Source organism: Canis lupus, chromosome 16 (assembly GCF_003254725.2).
Source record: "Canis lupus dingo isolate Sandy chromosome 16, ASM325472v2, whole genome shotgun sequence".
Taxonomy (NCBI): Eukaryota; Metazoa; Chordata; class Mammalia; order Carnivora; family Canidae; genus Canis; species Canis lupus.
In genome coordinates, this window is record NC_064258.1 from 48,181,558 (window position 1) to 48,195,369 (window position 13,812).

Sequence of the window (13,812 nt, forward strand, 5' to 3'; positions counted from 1 at the left end):
GTCTAATTCATTTTGAGTTTCTTTTTGTGTATACTCTAAGAAAGTGGTCCAGTTTTCCCAATATTGTTTAAGAAACTTTTCCCCATTGAATATTCTCGTCCCTTTTTAAAAAATATTTTATTTATTTATTCATGATAGAGAGAGAGAGAGAGAGAGAGAGAGAGAGAGAGAGAGAGGCAGAGGGAGAAGCACGCTCCATGCCGGGAGCCCGATGCGGGACTCGATCCCCGGACTCCAGGAGCGCTTCCTGGGCCAAAGGCAGGCGCTAAACCGCTGAGCCACCCAGGGATCCCCTACTTGTCCCTTTTGTTGTAGATTAACTGATCACATAACTGTGGGTTTATTTCTGGGCTTTCTATTCTGTTCCATTGATCCATTTGTCTATTTTTGTGCCTGTACTATATTGTTTTGATTACTATAGCCTTGTAATATAACTTGAAGTCTGGAATTGTGATACCTTCAGTTTCATTTTTCTTTTTCATGATTGCTTTGGCTATTCAGGGTCTTTTGTGGTTCCATACAAATGTTAGGATTGTACTACTGTACTACTGTGAAAAATGCTGTTGGTGTTTTGATAGGGATTGCATTAAATGTGTACATTGCTTTGGGTAGCACAGATATTTTAACAGTATTTGTTCTTCTAATCCATGAGCATGGAATGTCTTTCCATTTCTTTGTGTCATTTTCAACTTCCTTCATCAATGTTTTGTAGTTTTCAGAGTACAAGGCTTTTATCTCCTTGGTTAAGTTTATTCCTAGGTATTTTATTATTTTTAGTGTAATATAAATAGGATTGATTCCTTAATTTCTCTTTCTGCTGACTCATTATTACTGTACAGAAATGCAATAGATTTTCATATATTGATTTTGTATCCTATGACCTTGCTGAATTCACTTATGAGTTCTGGAATTTCTTGGTAGAGTCTCTAGGGTTTTCTATGTGTAGTATTATGTGATCTGCAAATAGGAAAGTTTGACTTCTTCCCTTAAAGTTTAGATGCCTTTTATTTCTTTTTGTTGTCTGATTGCTAAGGCTGGCATTTCCAGTACTATGTTGAATAAAACTGGTGAGAGTGGACATCCTTGTCTTGTTCCTAACCTTACAGGAAAGATCTTAGTTTTTCATCATTGAGTATGATGTTAGCTGTAGGTTTCTCATATATGGCCTTTATTGTGTTGAGGTATGTTTCCTCTAAGCTCATTTTATTGAGAGCTTTTATCATGAATATTTGTTATAAAGCATACATTTTTAAAAATACCAGCTGAAATTAAGTTTTAGTTTGTATTAGATATTCCATTCTCTACCCCCAGGAAGGCTATGGTCTAAGTATCTATTATGAATAAATGAAACAGTTTTTTTCCCAGTTTACTGCGAAATAATGGACTTCACTGTAGAAATAACAAATTTCGCAATAAAAAGTGTTTACATTCTTCTTCCTAAGACACATTTTCTCACACAAATACTACCTCTAAAAGTTATGAGTGTATTAATAAAAAGCATTAATTTATTCACTTTACCATTTCAGTAATGAGAAGACGCCATGAAGTAGTATTAACCCACTTGACCAAGAAGAAAACCCAGTCTTCACCAATACCTATGACCACATTATAAAACAGATGTTTTAGAGAGATGTTCCTAAATACCTGGTTCCCTAATACTTGACCAACTAGCTCTAATTTGGTAAAAGAATTGAAGGACATCGACTAATACTGTTACATCGAAATAATGAAGATGAAGATAGTGTTTGGCTAGTCGTGAAAAATTGTTAGTGACCAAAAACGCAGGCAGGTACTCGAGACACCAAAGCAATGAGTTATTAGTTCATTCGTGGATTATTATTTCTGTACCATTACTTTGTGAAAGGGCCTAGCCAACACAGGGATTTCTACAGGGTAGGCAATCCAAGAAAGGCCAGATTATCAAAATCTATGAGACTGCCAAGTTACCTACTCATCCTCTTCTGAATGGCTGGGGCATTCTCAGAGTGCTACCCGGCCAAAATGTGCAAAAACAGCAGAGAGAAGGCATCATCTGATCCCCATGTTCAAAGCACGACAACAGCAACAGGTACCACAAGGGTCAATTTGCTATGGGAGCATCAGTAAAAAGACATTTACCAAAATAAATAAATAAATAAATATATATATAAATTTAAATAAATAAATAAAAAGGCATTTACCCTGACAAGAAGTGTTAAACAAGCACCTATTCACTAATGAAAGAGACGAAGACAGCGTCACTTCTGATCTTTCATTGATCTTTCACTCTATGAATGTCCTACAACCTCCTCTGGAGGGAAGCACTTCCTTACCATCCCACAGTGATGAAATATATATACAAAGTACAGGCTTCTGATAGTAAGAGTACAAAAAAAATTTAGTATAAAATAGGCTTTATCTAGGAGATTCTGCTGCATCAGGAGACAGGTCTGGGAAATGAGACCACTTGGGATCTCCTGGGAATCTCCCAATTGTGATGGGACCTCATTTTTTTCTGAATGGTCATTTGCAGGAGATACACCTGATGCTTTTGTTTTTAAACCTCTTCTTTAGTTTCACTATACATTAACTAACATAGAGTGAAATTAAAAAATTAAATTAAATTAATTTAAAAAAAATTTTAAAGTCTCTTTATCTTTCCTAAAAGAAAGAACAAAAGACTATTCCTATTGTGGCTATTCCATATACAATATATTTTACAAAGATAAGAACTGTGAAAAACTGTTAAAGTTTCAAAAGGCCTATCATAATACTTAATAGTTTCCTGAGAGGTGCATAGCTCCAGAGAGGACTGAAGTTTACTGAGACTAAGGTTTAACAAAATACTTTCATTCCCCTTTTTTTAAATCAGATAAATGTATAGACTGAGGTACAACAGGGGACCTGACAAGCCATGCCATGCTCTTCTCAAGAAACATAAAGACACATGAGTAGGCTGACAGAGTAAAGGGTCCGCGATGCGCTGGACAGATGTTTCTGAGAGGATGATCCAGAAACCTTTTATTTCTGTTTTCATGAGTTAAACCAAGAAATCTGAACTGAAAAGAGGTTTAGCTTCCAAAAGTATAAACTTTTCTTGCACTCTTCCTCTGAGAACAAATAGAGAAGTTGTGAGAAAGGAAAAAAACATCTCTATGAAGATACTGGAGAATTATTAAGGTAGCAGGAACTTGTGTTAAAGACCCAAAAGGTTAGGAAATCCATAATTGGGGTCTCTGTTTGAGGCATATGTGTGTACAATAGAAGCTGATGAGTTGGGAGAAGACAGTGGCTGAAGTCGGCGGTGCAGAGTTGGCTCCTGGAGGACCCACAAAGCTGAGAGACTCAGAGGGGAGATCTGGAGTTTGGTCTCCATCAAGCAGGAAGAGCCCAAAGTTCAGCTGGGATTTTGAAGAGCTCTGTCCTAAGACAAAGGGTAAAGTGGAAATAGACCTACTCTCTGAAAAGGAACAAAGGCCACATTGCAGAGAGCTTGAACCATGACCCAATTACAATTACCTGCCCAGCTGCCCATGAGAAGCAACACTAAATCCTCCCTGAAGGATGACAAGATCACCCCAAACCTCAAATTATCCTATTTCTCATACATAACATATGGTTCTTAATAAAAAGTAAGCGGCTACAAGAAGCTTGACCAACTAGTGACCAACAATCATGAGGAAAGAAACAGACCAAATTGAGGAATCCAATATTTAGGAACTCTAGATACTGCATTCATTAATAAAGACATGGAATTTAAAAGTAGCTGTGATTATTTTGTTCAAAAAATTACATATCCATGTGCAGTTTGGGCAAGTAACTAGAAATAATAAACAATCCAACAGAAATTTTAGAACTGGGAAATACACAGTGGGGAATTAAGCTGAAATCATTAAAAAAAAAGAGAGAGAGAGAGAGCGATAAGAAAGCCCCAACTGTTTAAATATTAATACCCTTATATGAGAAATCATAAAGAGTTAGAAAATATTTTTAACTGATAATAAAAATATAAAATTCAAAATCTGTGGGACAAAGGCAAAAGCTATGTGTAGAAAGTAGTGTAAGCTTTAAAGGGCAGATATTAGGAAGTCAGAGACCCAAAGCCCTCTGTCAGCAACTGCTAATGTTGAAGCATGTAAATCTTCCAATATGGCACTCTACTTCTGGTTTCATAACGAATGAAAATGTGTGCCTATGTGCACCAGAAAGATATGTATCATAGAAATGTATATTAAGACATACTCTTTAATGACCAGAAATTGGAATAAACTCTAATGTACATCAATAACAGAAGAGAAAGAATTTATGGTACATGCACAAAACTGGAATGCTTACTGCAATAAAGGCTAATATGGATGAATCTCAAAATGTTGCTCAAAAGAAGCCATGAAATAATACATCTGGCAGCATTCCAGTTTTACAAAATTCACAGCAGGTAAAACATTCACCGACAGTGTTGATGAGGCCAGCATTACCTTCAGGGATGTCAGGTCTCACTGGGGGCTTCGAGAGTCATGGTAATGATCTATATCATGATCGAGATACCGGCTGCACGAATGCATTTCCTTGACCAACAATCTTTAAGACTCCCCAAAATCAAGGATAAAGAAGCTCTGGCCTTGGCAGGAGTTTGGTCAAAATGATTTAGGATAAAGATTAGGCAACAATCCAGGAGGAAGTGTGGGGAATTAAGAAAGTTTTGCCCTAGAGAAGGAACGACGTGGGAACAAGGTATGTGGACGCCTGTGAGTACCGGGCTATCCAGTGGAACGGCAATTATACCCAACCCTGGAAGACACATTTTAGCATGATAAGGAGGAGTTCCTGAGACTCGAACTTTAACATACTAAATACACTAAGTATATTTGAAATGTAATATTAATATTATAGTAAATAAGTATATTTAACATCGTGGGTATATATAATATGCTTAACCTACTGCAGGTAATAGATAGAACTGCCGGGTAATAGAACATGTGCCTCTATGACAAAGACGCTCTCCACCTCTGAACATGCAGTAACAAAGGTAGAAAGGCCAGCCTCCCGGGAAAAAGTAGAGGAGGTCCCTGCACCGAATGGAGAGGATAGGTGGTCACCAAAGCCCTTCTATCTCCTTTGGATTCTGTGCACACATTAAATGTAGAACCACAAATAAAAAAAAAAAATCTTACCCTTAATCGTGTAGTGGAGATCTCTGCTTTTAAAATATCGGGATCATATTTAGTACTGGATGAAGATCCTGAGAATACTTTTCAAAGAGAAAAAAGGAAAAAAAAGAAAGTAACTTTTGCAAGTTGCATAACTAGTTCTTGGTTTGGAATTTACAAACGCTAAAAGCAAGATTTACATGCTTCTGTGGATACTTACTTTATGATTCGTTTATTGTCATTCATCAGACACCTAAATATAAAAAGTAATCTTCAAATCTTTATAAATTTTTTAAATAAAAACTCAAGAAAGAGGAACGTCATAAAGACCGTGGAGCTTAATGTTTTCTGGATTTTATATCTATATATAAACTCTTAGAGGACGTCACGGCACATACAGCTTATCAGAGCTGTGCGTTACCCTGAAATTTATAATTTAGGTAGAACTTCTGAGCCCATCTCAACTGCCTCTTTAGCCAAACCAACTCCAGAGAATCAGTTTCTGAGACATGAGACATGAGAGGGGATCAAAAGAAAATTCATCCCAGCCAAAATATTGTACAAGAGGGACAAAGAGGGCCAAGTCACTCGTCTTGACCTGAACAGGTAAAAGTAAAGAAATAAAAGGCAATCAGGCAGAGGAAGGAGCAAAACCCAGAAGGGATTCATCATCCACAAATGAGGGCAGGGGACTTCTGCGTGTAATGGAGTCAAGGGGTTTTGCTGAGAGGTCTGTGGGGTGCCCTCACTCCCTCGTGGCTTCATGGGGGCTCTTTCTGCCTAGAGAGGGGCAGGACTCAGAATAAAACTCCACTGGGACCCAAGTGGCCTTCTTTCATCTACACTTTGGTCCCCATTTCCACAGTCTAAACAGGCACACCGTATACTTACGGCTTGTGTGGGAACTTGACTTTTCCTTGTAGGCATCATTTAATCGTACGTATTCATCGAGGGCCAATGCGAGTCTTTGCTCCTTCACGTGGTAAAGCTCTTTCTGTGTCCTGAGAGCATCCTGAGCCACCGAGAGGTAGTCCTTGAGCATCTTCTCCTGTTCCCCTCTCCACTGTTTTCGTGGATCTTCAATCTGGGTGGTTTCTGAAAATACATTAGGTGGTTTGGTTTTTTTTTTTTTTTTTTTTTTTTAGAATTTAATGAATTTTTTTGATTATTTAAGCTTTAAAAAAAAGTTGCCAGCTTTAACTCCTTTTTCTTTTTTTTAAGATTTTATTTATTTATTCATGAGAGACACAGAGAGAGAGGTAGAGACATAGGCAGAGGGTGAAAGCAGGCTCCCTGTGCCCTAAGCCAAAGATAGACACTTGTCTGCTGAGCCATTCGGGCACCCCAAAATTTATGGTCTTAAAAAAGTTTTCCTAACTGTGGCTGCCCTGCAATAATCCTCACCTCCTTGTATCCTTGCTCCCTGAATACAGCATAGACCTAGAGATCTGCTTCTAATGAAAACAAGAGAGCAGTGATGGGACGGTACTCAAGACCAGATGACAAAAGGCTGTGACTCCCTCCCTGGTTCTCCTTGGCTTTCTTGCTGTAATGAAGCCAACTGTCATGCTGTAAGCTGTCCTATGGAGAGGCCCACGTGGCAAGGAATGAGGGGGGCTGCTGGCCCTCAGCCAACAGGGAACTGAATCCTGCCAACAACCACGTGAGTTAGCATGAAAGTGGATCCTTCTCCAGTCGTGCCTGGCTATCACCTTGAGGACAGCCTGCCTGTAAGACCGTGAGCTGGAGGAGTCAGCTGAGCCTTGCTTGGGTTCATAACACACAGGAACCAGGAGATAATAAATAAATGTACTTTGAGCCACTAAAGTTTTGAGATAATGTGTTATAGTGAGATACGTAACTAATAAACTAGATGATCCAAGGGATTATATAAATTCAAAATGCATATGAAAAATGCAAAATTTGGGCAGCCCTGGTGGCGCAGTGGTTTGGCGCCGCCTGCAGCCTTGGGTGTGATCCTGGAGACTCGGGCTCGAGTCCCGCATCGGGCTCGAGTCCCGCATCAGGCTCCCTGCATGGAGCCTGTTTCCCCCTCTCCCTGTGTCTCTGCCTCTCTCTCTCTGTGTGTCTATGAATAAATAAATAAATAAATCTTTTTTAAAAAATGCAAAAATTTTATAAGTTACAATAGTTATAGTAAGATACAGACTCCTAGTTCTCTCTCGATACCTTCAGAGGTTTCATCCAATCATCTGTTCCCTACATATTGGGAAACTGACATACTTTCCATTAGATACCTGTCAATGGCTAAACTGTCACAGAACACTGAGGGTAATACAGACTGACACAGAAATGAATAAAGGACAATAATAGTACTACTACTACTAATAATAATAATAATAAATGATCAGCATTTATTTGGATAGATCAGCAGAAACACTCTGGTCGGCTGGTTTATACTGTGTGCTACAAGAGCTGCAGTGGGCACGTTTACATTTCTGAAACACTGCACGATGCAAACGTGAGCTACCAAAGGGGGTTCCCACAGGCACCACAGGAGAAGGCTTCATAAAGCAGGGTTGTGCTTCACCGCCACTGGTTATATCTGCCGAGTGGATTTATGAAGACTATTTATTAAATGTAAATACTAAAAAAAAAGGTGTATTATAACAACGTGGTATTTTGGTATCAAGCCCTGGTGATCTCAGGAAACCGTATAATTTGCATGATGTCTATGGAAATGTCCCATACCTGAAGGGAATTCACACTCCGACGGCTTCAGATGTGGAACTCAACAGATGGAGAACCTGCTGTGAGTTACGAGAGCTTATTGAGGAAGATGCCATTAGGTTCTTGAAAGGAATATGATCCCTGTCTGTCATGCCTATTTCTGTTCTGCTGTGCTCGGGAAGAATGGGTAGAACAAGTATGAGGAGCTGTCCTTCTTTTTCTTCTTAGAAAATATCCACTGGGTTTATTATCTGTTGTTCCTTCTACCAAGTACTGACCATCTACTACATGAAATATGGGGGAAACCAGATGCTCCTTCCAAGGAACTTACAAACTACAGAAGAAACTGTGACACGTGAATTAAAGGAAATACAATTAGTTTGTACAGTAAAAAGTGATAAAAGCCTTGACAGGAGAATGGCTAAGTGCTACGGCAATTTAGACAGAAGGTTGTCTCTGGCTGCAAAAGGAAGGTTCTGTGGAACAGGCAGTGATGGAACAGGGCTTTCAAAGGTTCCAGACAATGGACCTCAGGGACCTAACCCCTTCACTTCTCCAGCCACCTCCCGGGTCCCCACAAACACACACACAGCTTTCAGCCATACTCAATTTCTTTCTTTCATCAGCCCTATTTTCTTTGGCCTCCCTAGACCTGTGGCTTTAACTTGTGGTCTCTCTTCTCCCAGGAAGGTAATCTTCTCTCACCCTCCAAACTCTACCCCAACTCCTTCTTCGCCAGGCCTAGTTAATTAAATCATCCTTTAGCTATCAGCTCAGAGCACGGTCTCTGGCAGGCATGACTACGCCCTTCACGATGGAGAGGGCACTTCTACTTTTCCTCCCTTGTCCTGCCAGCCCAATGGTGGTCCCTCCCACATTCTCCTGTATTGTCTCATTTCTTCCTTGGTACTCCAAGAGTAGTCGCAGTAGGTTGTGGTTTCTTGACCACCAGGTTAATAAATACAAAATTCATTTTGTGAGCGATGGTGTGCCACAAAGGTTCTAAGCAAGGCCATGAAAGGATCTTAGTTGTATTTGAGGAATGTTATCTAACAGAAATGTGAGGTTTACTGTCTATACAGAACTCTACTAACTCTACAAAAGTCAATAGGATTGTGCAGAAAGTTTTTTGATGAAAGATATGTGAAGTGAGAAAAGTTTATAAAACCATATATATAATATAATCCCACTTGAAGTATAAAAATGTATTTAAAATTGTGTGTGTATGTGTATCAATATAAGAAGTCTGGAAGGATACACACTAGGAAATTCAGAATACTTAGTTTTCTTCGGGTTACGTGAATATGGATAGTATTTTTCTTCCTTTTATTTATCTATATTTTCTCCTTTTCTCCTATGCACATATATTACTTCTATAAAATTATATTTTTTTAAAAAAGGGAAAGAAAAGGCACAAGGTAATGAGGATCTGAATTAGGAAAACAGCAGGGGACAAGTGGCTAAATGAGAAAATTTGATATCACAGATAAAAAAATCTGTAAGAACTGACAAAAACAAATCTAAATTTTTCAATTTAGTAATCACAAGAACCATAATGTATCAAAAAATAATCAAGTCAAAGGGAAAACAGAAGAATCCCATTTTGTACTCGTTTGTTTTGAAGCCTTAAGGGCAAAACAGGTAGCAGTGGCCTATAAATGAAATGTCTGATAATCAGAGCCAGAAACAGAGGCAGGAGAGTTGTTCCCGTGGTAACAGCAAAGAATAACAGTGGTGGAGATAAAGGACAGCATGCTGGGGGATGAGGGTGAGGTCGCATCTTCAAGGATGACAAGATGTGGGGGCTCTCAACATGTGGCAAATGAGGTGAGGGAGAAGGAGCGGTCTGCAGGAAGGAAGGTTTCAGGTGCAGAAGGAAAGGCGCCATCATCTTCATCACCCTCCATCTAGGTGGAAGGAAGGGACTACAGTGACTGACTGAGACTAGACAGCCGGAGTGACAACTATATGAAACATGTAGATCATCCCATAGATTCGCGATACTAAAAACTGTTCATTATACTAAACATTAGTATCACCACCACCATCATTGGTTTTCCTTGGGTGGTTTAAGTGGCTAAGATTTTTCTTTACAAAATATCTTAATAGTTTATCCTGCTAGGAAACTATAAAGCATGAAAATAAAACAAGGACGAAATAAGAGGGCCCCAAATTTACTTTCCTTCTTCTAAAGGAGACAGCTCCGTATAGAATACTACATGTACTTGGGGGATTCTCATCAAATTTCAACACAACATGGGTTGCTTCAAAACTAACACAGAGGAGTTCGGTTCGAGTCATATGGAGCGAGTGCACGTCCTCCAACCTCTCCCACCCATTACCACTGAAAACCAAGGACAGCCAAGCAAAACCAAGCGATGACACCACCAGCACCAAGGACAGTGCACACGAAACCAAGGAAGCGGCCACACCCTAAGTTAGGGCAAGGATGGCTGCAGAGGCCGCAACTCAACAGAACATCCTATAGCAATCATCCTAGTTTGTTGTTTCATACCTCCCTCATCTCTTGTCTTTCTTATAACCGTGGCTACTGCAAGTGGATGTGGACACGAAGAGCTCCAAGGCAGAAGCCACTCTCTCTCATCAGAGGACCGAGGGGGTGCCGCAAGCCAAGTCTCCCACTGCCAACCCAGAGAAGCCCAGGGGTGAGTTGCAACTCCATGGCAGGCAGTGGTGGTCAGTGGTTGGTGGTCGGTGGTCAGTGGTATGGCGGCAGTCCCATCCCTCTGCAGGCTCATGTGCTCTCCACTCTATCCTAAGACAGTGGCTGTCCTGAGGAGCATTCATAGGGTGGTGAGGCTAAAGCTGCCATCTTACTTGCTAGAATATCAGGGAAAGAGGCCCCACGGGAGCCAGAGATTGATGTGGACAAGATGGGGGCAAGATGGCAGAAAGGAGAGTTCAGAAAGTGTCTAAGGTGGTTGATCCTTTTTCATTTGGATTGTTTATCTTCTTCACGTTAATTTTCAGGAGTTCTTTATATGATCCAGATACAGGTTCGTTGTCAGATAAAGGCACTATGAATATTCATCCACAATGTTGTATCAGTATCAGTAGCCTATAAAAATATGCTCAGTGAAAGATTCCATCCACGGAATTGAATGTACTCAGTTTATACGAAGTTCTAGGACAGGCAAAACTAAGCCATTGTGATAGAAATCCGAACAACCTGTAGCGGTGGGGAAGGGGTGATTGGAAGGGGACAGGATACTGCATATTGTATATCTGCATATTGACTGGAGTGGCAGTTACAAAAGATTTATACATTTGCCACAATTCATTGAAATGCATATTTAAAATCTGTGCATTTTCTTTTATGTAAAGGAGACCTCCATTACCAAAAGAAAGACCAAAAAATTAAGGTACAACTAAAGCTACCAAAAAAGTGATTTATTTCTGCTTATGGTGATATCAAAACCTCATAAATAGTACTTCATAATTACCTTCTAGTTATAAATATTCCCCCACCAATATCTATACCCCTACTCCACACAAACCCACTAAAGAATCCTATCATAAAACACTTAAGGCCTAAATACTCATTGACAAGGTCATATCTTTTACTTCTAAATATTTAATAGTGTTAGATAGTGTTACACAGAAATAGTGTTAAACAGCCAAACAGGCTTTATTTCATTTTTTGGTAAATAAAGAGAAAATAATGCTGAAACTATACAATGTCAAGACACAACATATGTGTGGACCAGCTGTTATGAGAAGATAATACATTTGTTCCCTAAACTACTTCACAGGAATGTCTTTAAGATTAATGAGATAATGGACCAGATTCTTTTTAGTGGGAAAACTACTTGCTGTGGGTAATTTGGGCACTTTAGGGCACAGTAAATCCATCAGACCACTGGGATACAATTATTGCACTAAAGCAAAATGGTAGGCTTAAAAACCTGTATTCTAATAATTAAGTTTTTAAATATTCAGAAGGGTACTCTCTGAAGCATAATTTATACTTGAACTTTAATTTCTTTAAAAACAAACAGAAAGCTTTCGATGTGAGTTAAACACGAAAGCCCTTCCATCCTTCTAAGATTAAGAGTTTATCATGATACTAGGTACCCAAGGATAAAGAAATGAAGATGCAGTCACTGTCCACAGGAATCTCACGATTTAGTGAAGAAAACATACAAATAAGTAATTTAAGTGCAATTGGACAAATGGTTTTTAAAAATCCCTATGTGCCTAGCACAACAGAAATACCTGGACAGGGCACCTCATTTGGAATGGGGGCAGGGCTGCAGGGTGGAGGGCTGGGTGCCAGAGAGGGCCTGAGGGAAGCAGCAAGGCCTGGGCAGAGGGGCCCTAGATGGATGTGGCCACAAGGGAGGGCCCAGAGGCTGCGCAGACAGTGCTCAGGGCTAGAACCAACCATTGCAAAGAGAGACAGAAAGCCCAGGTAGCACACAGCACAGAGGCAACGTCCACCAGTGCCAGGGTAGGCCAGAGAAGGGGATGCAAGTGGAGGCCTGTTGGGGGCAGATGGGAAAGAGCCGCAACGTAAAATCAAATGCATGCATTTGGACAAGACTTAAGTGACAAGTTTGGTAGCCATCGGCTTCAGGAAGTGATTGAGGTTATCACCCAAGGGGATGTGCAGGCTGCAAACAGAAGGCTACTACAGAAATCCTGACACCAGGGCCAGGCGAAAAGGAAAGAGGGCATGAGCAGCTGGGAATGGTAAAAACAAACAAACAAAAACAAAACAAAACAAAAAAAACAATAGAACAATCATGAAATCCAAGGAAGTAAAGAGCAAGAGGAAACCCACAGTGACAAGGGACTCTGTTGGATGAAGGAAGATGAGACCCAGGTGTTGTTTGGATGTGGCCATTTGTGGGGTCTCAGGTGAGCCCGGCAAGGGCAGTCTCTGTGACAACATGGAGAACAGTGGACACAGTGAGGTTCACGAAGCTTCCAGTGGGAGGAGAAAACACAGGGCCACAGCTGGTGCTGAAAGGCAGGTTTGAGTACAGATTAGTGGGGTTTGGGGAGATAGCTGTTATTTGTTTCTTTTGGTGATCTGGTTTAGTTTCATTTTGGGAGTTTCCAGTGTTTAAATACTAAGACAAAAGAACCACTAGATAAAGAAATGGTGGGAGAAATTTTTAAAACCAGAAAATGATCATTAAGGAAATGAAAGAGGAGAAAAGGATGGGATATGAAAGTTATGGGGGGAGGAGCAAGATGGCGGAAGAGCAGGGTCTCCAAATCACCTGTCTCCACCAAACTACCTAGAAAACCTTCAAATTATCCTGAAAATCTATGAATTCGGCCTGAGATTTAAAGAGAGACCAGCTGGAACGCTACAGTGAGAAGAGTTCGCGCTTCTATCAAGGTAGGAAGACGGGGAAAAAGAAATAAAGGAACAAAGGCCTCCAAGGGGGAGGGGCCCCGCGAGGAGCCGGGCTGAGGCCGGGGCGAGTGTCCCCAGGACAGGAGAGCCCCGTCCCGGAGACGCAGGAGCTGCACCGACCTTCCCGGGCGGAAAGGGGCTCGCGGGGAGGTGGAGCAGGACCCAGGAGGGCGGGGATGCCCTCGGGCTCCGGGGACAGTAACAGCAACTGCGCGCCCAGGAGAGTGCGCCGAGCTCCCTAAGGGCTGCAGCGCGCACGGCGGGACCCGGCGGGACCCGGAGCAGCTGAAGGGGCTCGGGCGGCGGCTCCGCGGAGGGGGCTGCGCGGCCCCGGGAGCAGCTCGGAGGGGCTCGGGCAGAGGAAGAGGCTCCGTGCGGAGGGGGCTGCGCGGTTCCAGGAGCAGCTCGGAGGGGCTCGGGCGGCAGCTCCGCGGAGGGGGCTGCGCGGCCCGGGAGCGCGAATCCACCAGCGCAGGCTCCGGAGCACAGGGCGCCGGGACTCAGCCCAGGATCCGGCCTCCCCCGGGAGGGGCAGAGGCCGGGAGGGCCCAGGACAGCAAGGACGCTCCTGCCCCAGCTGAGCAGATCAGCGGCCCCGCCCCGGAG

The 13,812-nt window shown here is 41.7% G+C and overlaps 1 protein-coding gene across 5 annotated transcripts in view; it reads right to left on the reverse strand.

The window, feature by feature from the left end:
- Window positions 1-13,812, reverse strand: part of WWC2 (WW and C2 domain containing 2) — a 211,753-nt gene that overhangs the window by 85,584 nt on the left and 112,357 nt on the right. For 3 of the 5 annotated variants that reach the window (XM_035700014.2, XM_035700012.2, XM_025471849.3), the window contains exons 3-4: window positions 6,018-6,221; window positions 5,151-5,227 (exon numbers count right to left, since the gene is read on the reverse strand). In XM_035700014.2, the coding sequence (XP_035555907.2) occupies window positions 5,151-5,227; window positions 6,018-6,221 (281 nt within the window). Of the gene's footprint in view, window positions 1-5,150; window positions 5,228-6,017; window positions 6,222-6,530; window positions 6,668-7,838; window positions 7,898-13,812 lie in introns of those variants that run through there. The other 2 variants (XM_049094610.1, XM_035700016.2) reach the window with 2 other exon arrangements.